Source organism: Dipodomys ordii, unplaced genomic scaffold, assembly GCF_000151885.1.
Source record: "Dipodomys ordii isolate 6190 unplaced genomic scaffold, Dord_2.0 Scaffold45, whole genome shotgun sequence".
NCBI classification, from domain to species: Eukaryota; Metazoa; Chordata; class Mammalia; order Rodentia; family Heteromyidae; genus Dipodomys; species Dipodomys ordii.
This window is the reverse complement of record NW_012267261.1, coordinates 2,138,688-2,156,924: the sequence shown is the minus strand read 5'-3', so window position 1 is coordinate 2,156,924 and position 18,237 is coordinate 2,138,688. Positions and strand designations below refer to the sequence as shown.

At 38.4% G+C, this 18,237-nt stretch overlaps 1 protein-coding gene across 7 annotated transcripts in view; it reads right to left on the bottom strand.

Moving 5' to 3' along the window:
* Positions 1-7,656: 7,656 nt before the first annotated feature.
* Positions 7,657-18,237, bottom strand: part of Tp63 (tumor protein p63) — a 211,459-nt gene continuing 200,878 nt past the window's right edge. For 2 of the 7 annotated variants that reach the window (XM_013019339.1, XM_013019340.1), the window contains 4 exons: positions 15,765-15,922; positions 13,011-13,155; positions 11,378-11,471; positions 7,657-8,502 (listed from right to left, as the gene is read on the bottom strand). In XM_013019339.1, the coding sequence (XP_012874793.1) occupies positions 8,206-8,502; positions 11,378-11,471; positions 13,011-13,155; positions 15,765-15,922 (694 nt within the window). In that variant the 3' untranslated portion in view covers positions 7,657-8,205. The remainder of the gene's footprint in view (positions 8,503-11,377; positions 11,472-13,010; positions 13,156-15,764; positions 15,923-18,237) is intronic. The other 5 variants (XM_013019341.1, XM_013019342.1, XM_013019343.1 and 2 more) reach the window with 3 other exon arrangements.

Sequence of the window (18,237 nt, the reverse complement as noted above, 5' to 3'; positions counted from 1 at the left end):
TTTGCAGTCTGGAATATGGCAATGGGTTGATCTCTTCCATTTCTTCTTTCTCTGTCTTCTACAATTCCAAAATCCGGCACTGTAAAAACCAGGAATGTGGTCAAATACTTTTTGCAACTTAATTATTTTTATCGCAATTTTTTATTGTGATTAAGTGATTACATAAATTTCATAGTATTGTGGGATAGTGATATTTAGTTAAAGTAACAAACACATTCTAACCTTCAGGGGGAAAATTGTAACTTAATTATTAATATGACAGAGGAATAGAAGGAAAGCAGTAATGAATTGGGAAAATATTAGCTATATCTAAGGTGAGCTTAGCTAAAAAAATGGATGAGCAGCACAATTATGCTTATCGAAAGGAATACCTAGAGTTTAGGTATTCCTAATTAATATAATCACTATTTGCCATACAGATAAAACAGTGGTCTTCTCAAATTATAGAATGTCAGATGAGCTAATATCCTCACAAAACTTTTTTTTCCTTTTATTCCAAATGTACTGTGCCAGAAGTTACTTCCCATTCCTTGTCTCTCAGTGAATTTTATTTGAATTGGTGTTAGTCCTCTGTGGTCCTAGCCTTAGAGTTCTGATAAAAAAAAAACTGCAAAAGTGAAATTCACCTGCCAGCACTTGCCACCCGTTTGGCACATTCTCAGATTTGGGATTTAAGTGAGGAGTCACAAATCTCACAGACTTCAAAGACACACCCAACATGACTCTAAAAGCATTGCTTTAAACTAATTAACTCCTTATATCTGAAATATACATATAGAGTGTGCAGTACTCCATGAAATTTCTTTCTAGAGGAAAAATGGAAGTTTCAAGATGAATTCAGCTCCTTTAATGCAGATTACAGCTGAGAGCCTACGCTGTCCCTGAGCTTTTGTGATCAAGGCTAGCCCTCTACAATTTGAGCCACAGTTCTATTTCTGGCTTTGTGTGTGTGTTGAATTACTGTTAAGAGTCTCAAGGACTTTACTGCCTGGGTTGGCTTCGAACTGTGATCTTCAGATCTCAGCCTTCTAAGCAGCTACGATGACAGATAAGAGCCACCAGCATCTGGCCATTGATTTCTGTCTTAGCAGAGTTTTCTTTTATGCTATTCTTCAACTATCTTCCCCAAAGGCTATTGCTGAAATAATGACAAAGTAAGGAAGGGTTCAGCACATTTATCCTACAGATTTTAATACAGAGGTAAAGAAGATTAAACATCTAGTCTAGGTCACCAGATTCAGTTCGGATCTGTATAACTTATTTTTCAAGCAAGTTCTAAAGTAATAAAAATTGCATAGCTGTCCATCATGTTTATAAAAATAATAATAGGAATTAGCCTTTATGGTGACAAAGAGGATGTTGGGAAATCTGTACTCAGATTGCATGGGTCTTATTTTCTAGAGTACCAAGCAAGAAAATAGGAATGAGAATAGGAATGTGAAGGATGGCCATAGGAAAAATGGACATTGACTTCTGCCAGTCTGTGCCTTCCTGACTCAAAATTAGGAGTTTCTCAGGTCTAGAAATATTACAGTGTAGACCCACTTTTCTTATACATCCACCTACTGCACACTTTTATTTTGCTAATAAAAGCACCTGCACAACAACTACGATCACTGAGTTATCATAATAGATCATGCTACCTGTATCCAACTGTTAAAATACAGCCCCTGGATCTCAAAGAGCTTATGTCAATTTTAGAGAACTCCAAATGTTTATTCAGCATTAGGTCTTCATTGTGCCATAAATATTCATATTAGGTAAAAATTCTGGAAGCTCTCAGAATAATAGTAAAATATTGTCATTATCCACCTTTTTCTGATTGTAAATAATCAGTTTCACTTTTCACAGATTAGTAATTTTATTAATGTATTAGTCAAAGGGTAGAAACCAAATTCATAAATTCTAGTGAGGATTATTTTTCTATTGAATTTAGCTGTATATTTGAAACAACAGGAAATGTCTTCTGGAGGCGATTAACTCCTTATACAATGGTATGCAATATAGATGGGTCTGATTTTAATTTTAATTTATTTTTTTCTGTCATGGCGCTTGCACTCAAGGGCTGGGTGCTGTCCCTGAGCTTTGTTACTCAAGGCTAGCTCTCTACCACTTTGAGCCACAGCACAACTTGTAGTTTTCTGGTGGTTAATTGGAATAAAAGTCTCATGGACTTTCCTACCCAGGCTGGTTTTGAACCATGAGCCTTCGATCTCAGCCTCCAGAGTAGCTAGGATTACAGGTGTGAGCCACTGGCACATGGCTCTAATTTTAAATGCACCCCTGGTCAGCTTTAGTTTATCATTATTTCTGTTTGATCAACCCCTTTTACATCATGAAAATGTAATACCTTAAATATTTGGGAACATCTGATGGCTTCTTTGGAGAGGCCATACTAGTGAGAGAATCCAGGGCCTCTTTATTGCTAGACAGGCACTTTACTACTTGAGCCACTCCTTCAGTCTTCATATAATTATTTTGGGTGAGTTTTGGTTAATGCTCAGTAAGCCAGACCTGTCTGTGATTCTCCTGCTTGTACCATCCAGTGTGATTGGGTGACAGGAATCTGTCACTTTACTCAGCCATTGCTCTTTCCCTTTACTTTGAGACAGAGGATGTGTACCACCTCACTCAGCCATCAATTGATATGGAGTCTTGTGTGCTTTTATGCCAGGGCTGGCCTCAAACTGTGATTCCCCCAATTTTTGTTTCTTAATAGCTAAGATTATAGGCTTGATGTATGGTGCTCAGTGTAACAGCTCAATGTAATACTTTTGAAGAGAGAAAATTCATAGTCTTGGCTCTAGAATTTCAAATTATTTTGTGGTTTATAATATTAACTCGAAAAGTGAATTCAATGAGTTAAATTTCTACATGAACTATTTAATTCTAATTACCTTTGATACACCTACCATTAGATTTTTTTTGTCCATTTGTGAAGCTTATTATAAATGTAGGAATGTAGGTATACAAGAATCATTAAAAGTAAAAGAATACTATCATGTGTTCTCTTAAGAAAAGAGGATGGTCTAGGTTTTGTTGCAAAATATTACCGATTCTCCTTTTCAAATGACTATCTGGATAAGAGCACTATGTGTAGTTTTTATCCTTAAAACCACATTGATTATCTATCAAGCATTATGTTTGACAAATTTAATCTAGGAAATCATTACATGTCTGAAATTTAACTTAGCATGATCAATTTCAAAATCATTAGGGTCTGCAATGCTCTCTTCATATTCACCTAATTTTTTGAAGTATCTTCTCTCTTGATTTTAAGCTTTCTACAGTTATGAAGAGGAAAATGAAATATTCTGATTATCAATATATTATATCATCTATTACTCTATAGTTTCTTGCAAGGTGATGCAATACTTATAGAAAATACAATTAAAACTGGAATTATACAGTGGTAAATGTATTCCATCATCTTTCTATATATTCTTATTTCATCATCTTTCTAGACCAGCTGTACAAAAGAGCTAGAAAAAAAGTCACTTGTATTATTTTAAATGCTTTAAGGCATATAAAGAGTAACATTTAATAGATTTCGTTTAATGTAAAGTGGCATCTTTTTAACATATAATCAATGAAAAAATAATCAAGGAACATTTCCAACTTATGTTCGTGACTAGGGCTTAAACTCAGGAGCTTGTGTTCTAGCTCATGGATGCATTCTACAACTTGAACATCTCTAGTTGGCATTTTGGCTGGCTAATTGGAAAAAGTCATACAGATTTTCTTCCTGAGCTGGCTTTGAGTGGTGATCTTCAGATCTCAGCTTACAAGTATGAGCTGCTGGCACCCAGATCTTCCACATTTTACAATTCTCTATTCTATATCTCTGAAATCTAATTTTCAACATATCTCAATGTGGACAAGCCCATATATATGCTCAATAGTCACATGTAGTATTTGCTACCTAGGAGACAGCATATCTTGTCTTATCCTATTTTTATTAATATTTAAAAAACACTTAAGTCAGCTATGTACCAGTGGCTTAAGCCTATAATCTAGTTATTCAGGAGGATCTGAGGATCAAGGTTCAAAGCCTGCATGAACGGGAAATACCCTTTGACCTTATCTGCAGTTAACCACCAAAATGCCAGAAGAAGATCTGTGGCTAAAGTGGTAAAGTGCTAACCTTGAGAAAAAAAGCTCAGAAATGGTACCCTGAGTGCAAGCCCCAGAACTCACACACACACACACACACACACACACACACCCCTAGCCTCTCTTGTTTTGGCTCGATGGAATTAATAAATAGAGCATAATAATTCCTAGAAAGGCAAAATGAAAATATGGGAAAGAATTGCAAAAACCACTCATTTTCCATAAGATATTTTAGTTTAACAAATCCTATAATAAATGTAAGAAGATAAATGTTATTATTATTTTTGTGGTTGTTGTTTGTTTTGTTGGTTGTGGGGCCTGACTAAATTCTGGGCCTTGGCGCTGTCCCTCAGCTCTTCAGCTCAAGGCTAGCACACTACCACTTGAGCCACAGCACCACTTATGGCTTTTTTTTTTTTGCTTATGTGGTGCTGAGGAATCGAACCCAGGGCCTCATGCATGCAAGGCAAGCACTGTACCTCTAAGCCACCTTCCCAGCCCTATTCTTATTCTTAAAAGTGTTTTCCATTGTAATTCAGAAGATCATAAGAGGGAATGAAAGATATGATGTATCAGTTCATGAAACTGGCTAGATGCTTTAAGTTAAAAAAAAAAAAGTAAAAGAAAGAAAGCTAAGCCAAAACTGAATCCCGAATTTTGTGGTACATGAAAAATTTTTATAACTCATGCTGGCACCTGTGTATCAACCACTTTATTTTGGGAAATCTCTCACCTAGACTTCAAGACATAAGGATTTTAATATCACCAAAATTTAAGATTCTCTTGCCTTGCCTATAAAATTAAGGTCTTCAAAATATTCTATGACTAGAAATATGCTAGTATCTTTATATTATTTTCACATTTGTATTGTCATTTTTCTATGAGCATAAAAATGTTTTCATGCTATCTAATGTTAGCCTGTAATGAACTTTTTCATTGCTTTAATAAAAATTTTTATGCTATTTTGATCCAGACAGTAGATCTCTCAACATGTTATCTATGCACACATTTGAAAGGAAAAATTCATCTACATTTAAAGTGGAACATCTAGTCAGTGTGTTCTCATGATTTGCATATAATTTCATCAAATGAGGACATTTCTATGCATTGTAGAGCTGTCACCAAGTTAGACATTAGGAAGTACTGTGGTCTACAGTGTTCTATAGTGAAGACATTTTTTACCTCAGAGAGAGTTACTAAACTTGTGAGTGACTTGTGTATCTAAAGAGGATGACTTCTTTATTTAATAGACTTTCTATTTAATAGACTGTCTAACATTAGAAGAATGATCATTTGTGATATAATTAGAAGCATTGTTTAATATCTCCAATGCTTCCCTCAATGTCTTCTTCTCTTCCCCAGTGATAGAAATACGCCCAAGGTAGAAAGGATGGACAAATGGGACTCCATTACATGCATATCAAGACCATTTCTCAATGTATTTTTTAAATTTTTTAAATTTTATTGCATGTCTTGGCAAATATAAGTGGCTTATAGATTTGCCTTTGGCTCACCAAAAGTCCATACACAAACAATACCAAAAGACAAGCAACTGAAGCTTAAAAAAAGTATCACATATCTAAGAATGCCTTTTGAAAACATTAATAAAGCATATAAAACTTTTGACATTTGCTTATTTTTTGTACAATTATAAAAATAATAAAAAATCCCACATCTCTAACATTCAGCATCCCACATACTGTATTTTAGGGGAATATGAAAAAATATAAAATAAATGGATTTAATGATTTAATGTTTCCTATTCCACCTCTAAACCAAAGCAGATGGCTTCATTGAACTAAAGCCACAAAACTCAGAGGAGGCCACACATGGATGCCTGTCCTCTGTGTTTTCACTCCTAGCTATTCATACACTTAAGGACTATAACTAGACACCAGGTGTAAGTGAAGCCAATAACTGCCTAGCTATGGCTACCACCAAACCCAAGAGATACAGTACAGGAATTTCTGAGTCCTTAGTACCTCCTGAACAGTGCTGAACAGTCCCAGGTTTATTCAAGCACTCAGGACATAAAGGAAGTGATCTTTCTTCCTAACACGGCCTAGTCACAGCTTTCATTCTTCCCCTGATGAATTTCCAAAGCTGCATGCTTTTTCCAGAAATTAACAGTGCTTATCGTTATTTAAGCACAACAAAACATTGAAATTCAGGACTCACTCTCTTTAGCATACAAAATTAAAATAATAATAATAATAAAAAACGACAAATTGTCTCTCTTCCCATCTTACAATTATGGTATTCTGTTTACTTGAAGTTCTGTTCTTACTAAATGGTATTTCCATGAAAATATAAAATCATTTAAAAGGAAAAAAAAACGATTTCAAATGTGGTTCTGCAGTACCCTCTACCCCAAGAAGGAAATAAACAACACACAAAAAATATACAGTTCCACACCTTCAGTCTATATACACTTTTCAGATGAAACTCACACATTTGCAAGCCACATTTGCTCTTTTTGCACTTTAAAATAAAAGTGAAAGCTATGTGCAATGACAGCTCTTTGCCCAAATGCACAAGAAGATTTTACAGCTCATTGGAATATATACAAAATACATGTTCTATTTTATGGGGGGGGGGAAAGTAGGTTTTACAAAGCATAGTTCCAAATCATCAAGGAGGAATGTTGTGAGTTAGATTTTCATAAAGCTGTCCATGTAGGTTAAGCAACAGCTTTCAAAAGAGGGCTACCCCTGGAGGGAAGTCTCTGAATAGTCCCAAAGGAGGTGGACAGGAAATGACCCTCACAGTTACCTCCAGAAATACTGGAACATTAATGATAAAAAGAGAAAATGAGAGACAAAAGCCACTGATGTCACATGAAACCTGTGCTCATGTGTTTCTATTTCCCAACTCACCACCCGAGTTTTCAACCTTGAAAATAGGAAGGTAAAGAAGCCTCTCCATGGTCTTTTGAAGCAAAATGGGCCCCCAAATTGTCTGGCTTTCAACAGAGAATTCAGGATTTAACTTCATAGTTGGATGAGATATCTGTATCTCAACATTTCTTAATTGTTCCTGTTTCCCCCCCTTTCTGGATAGTCTTAGCATATGCCCCAATTCTACTGTATGAATTAGACAGATTTCATTCATCCATGCCAACTAAACTGGAGCCACAGCTCTATCTAAGTTGGTCAACCTAGTAGTGAAATATAGTTTTACAGCTTCTATGATGGTAGCAAACATGTTCTCAATAAGTATTAATGTGTTCAGCATTGAACTTTGATACTGCTGATATACCCAAGTACATTGTACCAGGTGTTCGGAACTCACTGCAATGGACCTTCAGGAATTTTATGCCTGACCTCATTCCTCATTCTCAAACAAAGGCAAATGAAGAAGTCCTTTTCCTTTGGTGTTTCTGATAACCACAAAGTGAACTAACACCCCTTAAAAGAAGGCCAGTAATATATAACACTTCACCACAGAGAACCATGTACATATATACAGTCTGACCACATAGTCAACTATGGAAAGTTCAACTGGATCTATCAATGGTTTGATGGTGGTATGTATTTAACATCTATGGGGCATCAGGTTTGAAATAGGTGTCACTAGTCAAGATAGCTCTGAGAAAAGGGTTATAGACAAGAAATTGAAAATAAGCATATTTAAAAAAAGTTAGTAAGTGCAAATCATTTTCCATGACTTAAATTACATTTTAAACAATATTCAGTGTTCCCACACCAAAATATATACTGTATATTTATACATTTATTTATTTATATATATACACATATAGTCTTAGACTATAGGAGTGAAAATTCTTTATAAAAGTCAATGAGAAATCTTTGCAGCATAAGGAGACACCCACTGCCTTCCTGTTTACTTCTATCTAGTTGTGACAGCTCAGTCTGCAAGCAATCGTTGTCAAAGGCTTATAGCCAGAATCAAACTCAGATGCCAGCTCAGATTTTAGGTAAGAGGTAGCCTCTTACTTCTCCTTCCCTTAAGAAATCAGACTGAGAAGAAAGGGAAGATCTAGGGAGAATGCTTTGACGACCAAGCAGAAGTGCCTTGATGAGGGGGTGGGTGGGCAGTAGGAAGACGATGCAAGAGCTGACACCAGGTGTTTCACTCCCCTTCCTCTTTGATGCGCTGTTGCTTATTGCGACGGGCATCCATGTCAAAGTTGAATTCATTCCATTCATCCCGGGGTGGGAAGGAGATGGTTTGGCGAAGAGTAAAGCGCACAGCATCGATCACACGCTCGCCTCGGGTCTCACTGGAGCCCACACTGACAGTAGAAGCACCGCTTGGGGTCCGCAGAAGATGAGGAGGTGAGGAGAAGTCGTGAAGCTGTCGGTGGTCCAGGATTCCCTTCCAGATGGCATGTCGAAATTGCTCAGGGATCTTTAAACTTGCCAAATCCTGTAGAAGAGGGAAGGGAATCAGGGAGAATTAGAGCAAAGAAACAAATTGATTCTTATTCCATACCATTTTTTTTTCATTCCTGGCAGTTTTGTTTTAAGTAATCCAATGTTATTGATCTCTAGCCTAGAAAATAAAGGTCAATTTTTGATGCATTTTAATGTCTTATGTAACTAGAAACAAGGGCACAATCTTCAGGTTACCATCTTTGCTTTTGAAAAACAATTCAGGGGCTCCAATTTCTTCATTGGTAAAAAATATAATAGTAAGAGGGCAGATATTCTAAACACAAATACAGGCTTCTTCTTAAATCTACTAACTTTAGTCTCTAGAAAAAAAAAACACCGTGGGGACTAAGCAATGCTTACATGTCAGGCACTGAACTAATCATGTTTTTATTCATAAACTCATTTAGTCCGCAGATTAGCAACAGACACAGTGCTATAGCCATCAGTATATCTGTCATATATCTATTAGTATATCTGTTTTATTAATATAATAAGTGAGGGTCAGAGGGGTTCATAAGTGTAAAGTCTAGGTGAATAAGCTATGGACTCAGAACAGTGACATATTGGCCCACAGGTCTCTTGATGTTTGGATAAAAGAGGGTAGCAAAATACAAATCAGGTGGCTCACACCTGTAATCCTAGCTACTCAGGAGGCTGAGATCTGAGATCACACTTTGAAGCCAGCCCAGGCAGAAAGGTCCCAATGAGACTTATCTCCAGTTAACCACTCCAAAACCAGAAGTGGCACTGTGTGGCTCAAAGTAGTAGAGCACTAGTCTTGAGCAAAAGAGCTTAGGGACAGTGCCCAGACCCTCAATTCAAGCCCTACAACCAACAAAAACAAAGCAAAAAAAAAATGAAAAGCAACTGTGTCCATGCAGTATAGCAAAAGGTAGAAGTATTACAAATAGGATCAATCTTCATTACATATAATAGCAGTCCTTTTATCAGTATTAGTAATAGCTCAGGTCTTTAATGGAGCAGCACAGTGATAGGTAGAAAGCACATTGTGCTTGGAATTCAGATCTTGGCCAAATTTTTTTCCACTCTAGAATTTTAGCAGTTCTGACCTCAGTTTCTTCATCGGTCAAAACTGGATATAATTGCTTTCTTAGGCTAATACACGTTGCAAACTTAAATGTGACTATAAAAGTATTATATAAATTTTAACTTTGCTACTATATAAATGTTAATCATTTTATTATTTACTACATTATAAACAGCTTTGCATCTTACAGAGGGCAATACTGATGATCCCAACTTAATCACATCCTACTTTCCTAAAGGAATGCCACCTATCTTAGACAGACAGATACCAAGAAACAAGCAAAGAAAGTAATTTTTTTTTCAGAAATGGAAAGGAAGAAGCTAAGGTAGGAATGAAAAAGCTGTATAGCTTTCCAACCTATCCCAATTCTGAGTACTCCCATCCGGAGTCACAATTTCCTATGGCATGAATTATGGACATTTCAGGCACTCCAGCTTCATATTGTGACAGAGGGGGAAAAAAGTACCCACAAATAGGTAAGACAGTATGTTCTTCATAGTTTTTGAGACTCAGTACTTCCAGAGCTCTTTGTAAGCTAGACTCCACTAACATCAGTAGAGATAGTTTTACAGAGAGCATCTAGATCTAACAGTTACAGGAACATTCTGACATAGTCCTCAGTGGGGACAAATGAACATGTAGTATCACTGCTACAAAAAACAAACAAACAACAAATAAAAACAGACAAAAAGACGAGACAGATTCTCTGACCCACGAGGTGGTATTCCACTACAAGAAGCCCTCAAATATAGGACAAATTCACTGTTCTTGGTGAATGGACCTGGTCTTAAAGTGATCCTAATCCTGTTGACATATTCTCCAAACATTAGAGCTTTCACTTAGAATGTATCTTATCCCGGATCAGCAGGTGTGGTCTCTGGGATGGGCATACACACCATCCCCAGTGACATGAGCATTCTCATGCTGCACAGCCACCTCTAGCATCGGTGCTCAAGGAGGGAGGAGAAAAGGTCCTGACTACAGAAGCAGCAGTAGAGGTAGAGACTACCTTTTCCGAGCAGTCCACAGTGTCCTCCAAGAGCCAGAGGAGAGAATAGTGAGCCCCCAAAGAGAGCCAGATGAGGAGCAGCCTGGGAGAAAACTTAGATTGCTGAAAAAATAGAATGATACAAGTTCCCATTTGAGTAGTGTCCAAGAAAGGTAGGAAGCGACAGAAAGTTCCCTTTAGTCCAGATTGCATCAAAAGACCAATTAAAGAATAACAAAAGCCATGAGGGAGCTCTGGTTAAGCTAAGTTTGATTCACTGAGGCTCAGAGAGGCAAAATAACAACTCTAGGTTTTTATTGCTTGGCTAGGGCTTAAACCCAAGGCCAAAGAACCTTCTCAGTGTTCAGGGAGAGCTGGGTCACATTGTGAAACATGGAAAACAAGTAAAGGGGCATATAGTTTAAGAGAAACTAAATCCCTCATAAATTCCTAATTTAATAATAACAAAAGTTGAGTTAATTCTAGAGTAGACATACCCCTGGGTATGCCCACTATTCCTGAGTCTGACATCAACCCAAGATGGTACATCATCATTTTGTTACCCCTCTACAATTTGTAAGTGAGAACACTACCACCATATACTATGGACAATAGATAAGTACTGGTTGATCAGAACAGCTGAGGAAGATTGATTGGCTGGGGTTCTACTAGGTAGAGCAACCCTTTCCAAGGGTTCTTCAGACGTGAAGATTGAGTACAGGACAAAAACAAGCTATAAAACTAGTGGGGATCAAACCATTAATGTCACCGGGGTGGGGGGAGGGGGGAGAATGAAATAAAAATCATGAGAAGAGTCTAACAGTTACTTACATCCATGGAGTAATGCTCAATCTGATAGATGGTGGTCAGCCCTTGGGTCGTGAAATAGTCCAGACATGATGAACAGCCCAACCTCGCTAAGAAACTGCAGAGGGAGGAGGGGAAAGGAAGGAGGAAACAGAAAAAGAAAGTTCACCCTGACTGCATTGGCAAGATTAAAGAAAACCCAACATTTTGCCCTTGGATGCCCTGAATAAGAGACTAAACAGATAAAATATACATGGGGCCTTGGATTTGAGGTTTGAGAAATATTCAATAACTTGAACTTTAGATCTACAGAAAATAAAATCAGCTAGAGGGTGTCCTGAAGACCATATCTTTCCAATGAGGATCTCCAGTATAATAGGGTTTTATGAAAATCCCTCTGGGGACATTTCAGAAGCTGAAGGTAAGAACTTGGGAAGGTCAGGTTCCTGGTACTTTTTGCTTCCTGTTACCTTACTTCACTTTAGTCATTCTATATTGTATTTTCACATGTAGTTTCTGGGAATGGACTGTATGGTCCAAAAAAATAATGTGGGTCATACCAGGTTCCAGTGGCTCACACCTGTAAATCCTAGCTAATGAGGCTGAGATCTGAGGACCATGGTTTGAAGCCAGCCCAGATAGGAAAGTCCATGGGACTTTTATCATCAATTAACTACAGTAAAGGTGTGTGTGGGGGGAAGCAGGAAAATAGAGGTGTAGCACAAGTGGTAGAGTGTTATCTTTGAGCAAAAATACTCAGGGACAGCACCCAGGCACTGGAACAGGCAAACATACATACATGCATGCACGCACACACACACACACATACACACACACACACACACACACACACACACACATACAAATGTGGGTCACTACTTTAGAATGTCATTAATGCTTTTTTATGTTCTCAGATTATACATCTTCCCTTTTGTGATACTGGTCTGAAACTGATGAACTCATTCACATCACAAGGCTAATTCCTCTGTGTGATTGATACTTCCTAAGACCTATCACATATCATTCAGCTAAAGAAGAGAGCCATTCTTCACATGAAGCAGAGGTTTAAAAAAAAAAGCACTTGAGCTAGAATAAAATTAGGAAATTTTGGTACCTATGCATTCAAAAGCTTTGCCTGTCCAAACTCTCCTTCCCAGGAAGGCTCCACTTGCCACATACAGAGCAGTGGAGGCTACCAGCTTCTTGAAAGTCTCTCTTTGGTTTCTTTGTTTTTGCTAACATTTAAATTCGATGGACATCCAATTCCAAAATAATGGTCTGTGATAGCTGAGAGCTATGAACTCTAGAGAGCAGGAAAAGGAGCGAGATAGCAAGTTTACTGTCCTTTTGGAAACCCACCCCTGAGCACCAATTTGAGGGCCATAATTGACAAGGTGAAAAAAAAATCTGAAGGAGTTAAGGGGTAAATGAAGATGAAAACAGGTAGGCAACCTGTATTCATATTTTCACTTTTTCCCAGGTTAACTATCAGTGTTCTCCTTGATTAACATTTGCCGACCATTCCACAGATCCAAGAAAAGAGTGGCTCCGTTTCAACCTTAAGGCTGCTTTCTTTCTTCTCAATTTGGATGCTGTCCACCCTCCACCACCCAGAAATGCTTAGGAGATGCCCCAGGAGCATACGCTGTGGACTCACCTGACAATGCTGCAATCTGTGGGGTATGGAGGTGGGGGCGTGCAGTGGGAGGTGGAAGGCATGGAGAGAGGGGGAGGGAGGGTCTGGGTTGGACTGAGGCCATTCATGTCTCCAGCCATTGGCATGTGGGTGCCCATCATGGGAACTGGACAGAAGCAGGAGGAACAGAGAAGATTACTGCTGTTATCATTCATGGACCAGCACCCCAAAGAGTCATGTTACCAAGGGCCTAGACCACCAGCCCTGCTTTCCTGTGTTATCTCTTGTTACACCCCTTCACACATCCCACAGAGAATCTAACAGAACAGTTAACACACTCCTCACAAATTATATTGAATTTTGTTCTCTGAGGCCAATCTTGTCCTTCTCCTTCTCTACTTGTAATTCTCTGTTGAGTTGGTTATTTTTCCTATTCTAAACCTTTCTGCTTCCCTACTAGACTCTCTTTGAAGTATATAGTAGCTCTTACCCATGTCAGGTATCTATGGAATGTAACATACTGCCTTACCCAGTAATGTTCAATAAACTTAAGTGAACAAATGATAAACTTGTGAATAAGAAAGAACTATTTGCCGGGCACTGGTGGCTCAAGCCTGTAATCCTAGCTACTCAAGAGGCTGAGATCTGAGGATTGCAGTTCAAAGCCAGCCTGGGCAGGAAAGACTGTGAGACTCCTATCTCCAATAAACCACCAGAAAACCGGAAGTGGCACTGTGGCTCAAGTGGTAGAGTGCTCGCCTCGAAATGAAGAGCTGAGGGACAGCACCCAGGCCCAGAGTTCAAGCCCCACGACCAACAAAAAAAAGAAAGAAAAAAAGAAAGAAAGAAAGGACTACTTTAGAATATGTACTTGGGCACAGGTGGCCTTATTGCATATTTTTTAGGGAATGTTATGCCTAATAAGTAATATAAAGTCATTTATTGATAGAGAAGAATAGATTAATACTATTTATGAAACAATTTTTGCCTTGAAGGCAAAAATCATAAAGATAATATATTTACAAAAAGAGATAAATGTAATTAATTTCTACTTTAGTAAATAAGAAAGTGCCCAAGGGCAGAGTCTCTACTACTAGCCAAAGGCAGAACAAAGCAGCCTTCATCTCAGTTTGTTATCTGTCTGACTTTCCAGAGGAAATCAGACTGTATGAGTCATCTATAAGTAAGACACAGGTAAATGCTAAGTTATACACATGTGAAGCCTTGTCATCACTATTTTCATCATCTAAAGAAAAGTAGGGCTGGGCACCGGTGGCTCACACATATAATCTTAGAAACTCAGGAGGCTGAGATCTGAGGATCATGGTTCAAAGCCAGCTGGGGCAGGAAAGTCTGTGAGACTTTTATCTCCAATAAACTACAAGAAAACCAGAAGTGGCACTGTGGCTCAAGTGGTAGAGCCCTAGCCATTAGCTGAAGAGCTGAGGGACAGCGCCCAGGCCCAGAGTTCAAGCCCCATGACCAACCAAAAAAAAAAGAAGAAAGTAAAAGAAAAGAGTTGGGTGGTCTTAGTTACACTAAAAGTCACAAGAATGAAGATGAATGCTTTCTATTCTTGTCAAAGGGGCTGACCCGTGTGGGGTCAGGTTTTGTGTATTAGGACACATGAACAGGAATGAGAAAGCGGTCTGGATCTAAGCTCCATGTTACCATGCAATGCAGTGATACCACATACATTTCTATGTCATTGTCACAGGAACACAGGCCATCCATCATACCACAGAGACTCAGAATCATAGCTTCCCTACCTTCTTTTAGAAAACCCATTTTCTCCATTCAACATCAAAATGCAAGCTTACAGGCTTAATCAAAATAACGAAGGATAAGATGGACAGTGATGGTACTTTTTGATAAGGTGAACATTAGTGGAGACGAAGTGTCTGGCATTCAGTCTGCTGTGTCCCAAAGGCATCATACATCCTTCGGTACTTTTGCAAGCCTTTATTTCTTTCAAGTATGTGTGTCCACCTTGCCAGATTTGGTTCTAATAGATAAGATACTCATATTTATGGCAAAGACACCCATCATCATCCAACTGGAGACAATTCTCCTATTGCCTACCATATTTACTTGACATGAGGAATTTGGTATGAATAAATGAAAAGAAAAGCCCCACTGCATGTCAATTTCTAACTGATTGTGCATGGGATAGAGTAGATGACTTGATGGGGCTAAAATTGTTAAGACACAAATTTATAACATCTCAAAGGTGCAAGGTGGCCTTTTTATGGATGGAAAGTTGACCAGTAGAGCAGAGATAGAACTTATCCATAATTACACAGCTAAGGTACTAATAGAGTTCAGACCACAAATCTATTTATTTACTTTTAAAGTCTATCCCATTATACTACTTCCTGACTGATAATGCATTTTTTTAAAAAATCTCAAAGGTGTTAGGAGGTAGTTCACCATCACATTGGCAGGATGGGGAATATTCTTGACTCAAGGAACAGACTTCCCTACCTCTATCCACCGCTTCTGTTAAAAATCTACATTTCTTTTACTATCTGAAAGGTGGCAGGAGGTGGGTCTCCATCCAAGTTTCAATAGCCTGTCCCTTATCCATACTCAAGTACAAGCCTCCTCTGTATCTACCAGTCCCATTCATAGTGAAACACACATCTCAGGTCTAAGACATTAATGATAAGAAAGCCAGCTTTGGTCTGATCTATTGTACTTTTCCCATCTCCAAGATGTCTTGTCCTGTAATAGCCATGATACTCTTTGGCTGAAGCTAAAGGGAGGGATGCTTACTGTTGGCTCCCATGCCGTCTGGCATGGTGGTGGGAGTGAGGGCGTTGCGCTGCTGAGGGTTGATAAGCTGGCTCACGGAAGGCAGCTTGTTCATGCTGTTCATTTTGTTCAGAGGTGGGGAGCTGTTACCGTATGTAGACTGAGATTGCATCGAGGTCCTAAGAAAAGAAACATCGGAATGAGGATCAGCACAGGACACCAAAGGATGAATGGGGAGTGGGTATTTCCAAAAGGTCTTGTGGGAAAAACATAACCTTAAAGTTGCACGTGTGCAAAAATGTTCTCCAGGATTGAGAATGTAAGATAGTATTTAGGTTTCTAGTTGAGAATATTTTCTGACTAAGGAGAGACTGCAATACTATCAACCAGCCAGGTTATTTTTCACAGATGTGCAGTCAGGAACTGAATGTCTTTCTTATGAATCTCCTTTGTGAGAGGAAAATAATAACATCCTCCATTTTTCTCTATCATGTGACTCTTTCTTAAGATTATATATAGTTGAAGGATATGAACTGAGTAAGACACAGAGAAGAAATGTGGCTCAGGCAATGCATGTGTAGATATCCTGCGTCACCCAGGATGAGCATGAAGTAACTAGAAAGTCCATCAAACAGGATCTTTGGCAGCACATCCTGCCCCCATACAGAGACCCCCATCATAGGAGCAAACACTTCTGGCTGAGATGTTCTTGGGGCTGTGAGGAGCAGCCTTTCTATGCAGGTGACCCTGGAGTCCAAACCACTGTTGGGTTAACTTTCTACAAGTCTCCTGGGACAAATGGAAAAAGAAGACCACACCATATCTTTCCCTTCAGTATATAATATTCCATTTGGGTATTTACTTGGATTTGTCATATTAAGTATCATATTTCTCAAAGTATACCTTAACTTACTCACATTCCTGACTGGTAAAATAGACTAGAATGAAGGCCAAATGAAGTTTAAACCCTCTTCTACTATATATTGGGAAGCTATAGGGGACTATACAACCCACTTCCTGCTTTTGCCTTAAGAGAAAACTATATGAACATCTGTTACCCTTGTGGTATATGTTGGATGTTAAGCCTGGAAAAGTAAAAAAAAATGGTCCTGATCTTTGAGCTGCTCCTATGGAAATGGTGACAACTGGGGTGATAAGGCATCCTGTCCCGCAGGGCTAAGATACGAACTGAAAACAGGGAAGATGAGAAGGACTTCATAGACTGTAGCAATGATAGTGTGTAGTTCTTGTGACCAGAGATTTAAGACTTGATCTTGACCATGTTGCTAAACTGTAATGAGAAATAGTTCCCCTTTAAGAATCCTCAAAATGCCTTCTAGCTACTTAGGAGGTTGAGATCTGAGGATCTCAGTATGAAGCCAGTCTGGAGAAGAAAAGTCTATGAGAATCTTATTTCCAATTAACCACAAGAAAACCAGAAGTTTTGCTATGGCTCACAGAGGTACTGTGCTATCCTTGAACAAAAGAGCTCAGGGACAGCACCCAAGTCCTAAGTTCAAGCTCCATTACTGAACACCCCAGAAACAAAGAAGAAGAATACTAAAAATGAATTCTAGGAAGCTGAAACATGATTTGTCTGGGCTGGCAGGAAGCATCAAGGGATAGAGGCAGATGGAAAGTATAAGGGTGGTCCAACAGTCATTATATTCAATCACAATAGAATCATGTAACTTGAGGGTATGGATGGGGTTGGGAAAGATGGGGAAGACTGATGGACCAGGTGATTGATCCAGATACATTGTACTGATAATCTGATGGGTTGAATTGAAACCCCTTTGTACAACTACCACCCCTAGATCTTTGCACTGGCCCAAATTCTATACAGTTATTACAGCTGGGCTTAATGATAGAGTTTTTGATGAGCACATTTAATGACTTGTCCTCTAAACACTACATGTGGTATAGAAAACACAAAACAAAAAGCTTTTAAAAATTAACAATTCTCAAACAGAATGTATTATTTTATCCTGATTTTCCTCCTTATTGTTGTAGCCATATTTTCATTAAAAGACAAACAAAACTTTCTTTGAATTATATATATATATATATACACATATATATATACAGTATACATATATGAACAGTGTGTATATGATCAATTTGTACATGTATACACACACACATATATACAGTGTGTGTGTATGATCAATTTTGAAGGTGATATAAGTGAGTCCAGTATAATGTTGGAAACAGTTTTTGTACGTGGCTCTAAGTGCTTGAGTGCTATAGATCTTCATCATTGAAGAAATCAGTCTGCTTTCTCCATATCTCCATAATTAGTGGAATCAGTCACAAACAAGGCCACACTAAAGCTACCAGCACAACTATATTTATTGCAGCTTTATTCACCATTGCTAAAATATGGAACCAACCCAGATGGATCAAGAAAATGGTGTGTGTGTGTGTGTGTGTGTGTGTGTGTGTGTGTGTGTATGTGTGTGTGTTCATGTGCATATATATACATATATATATA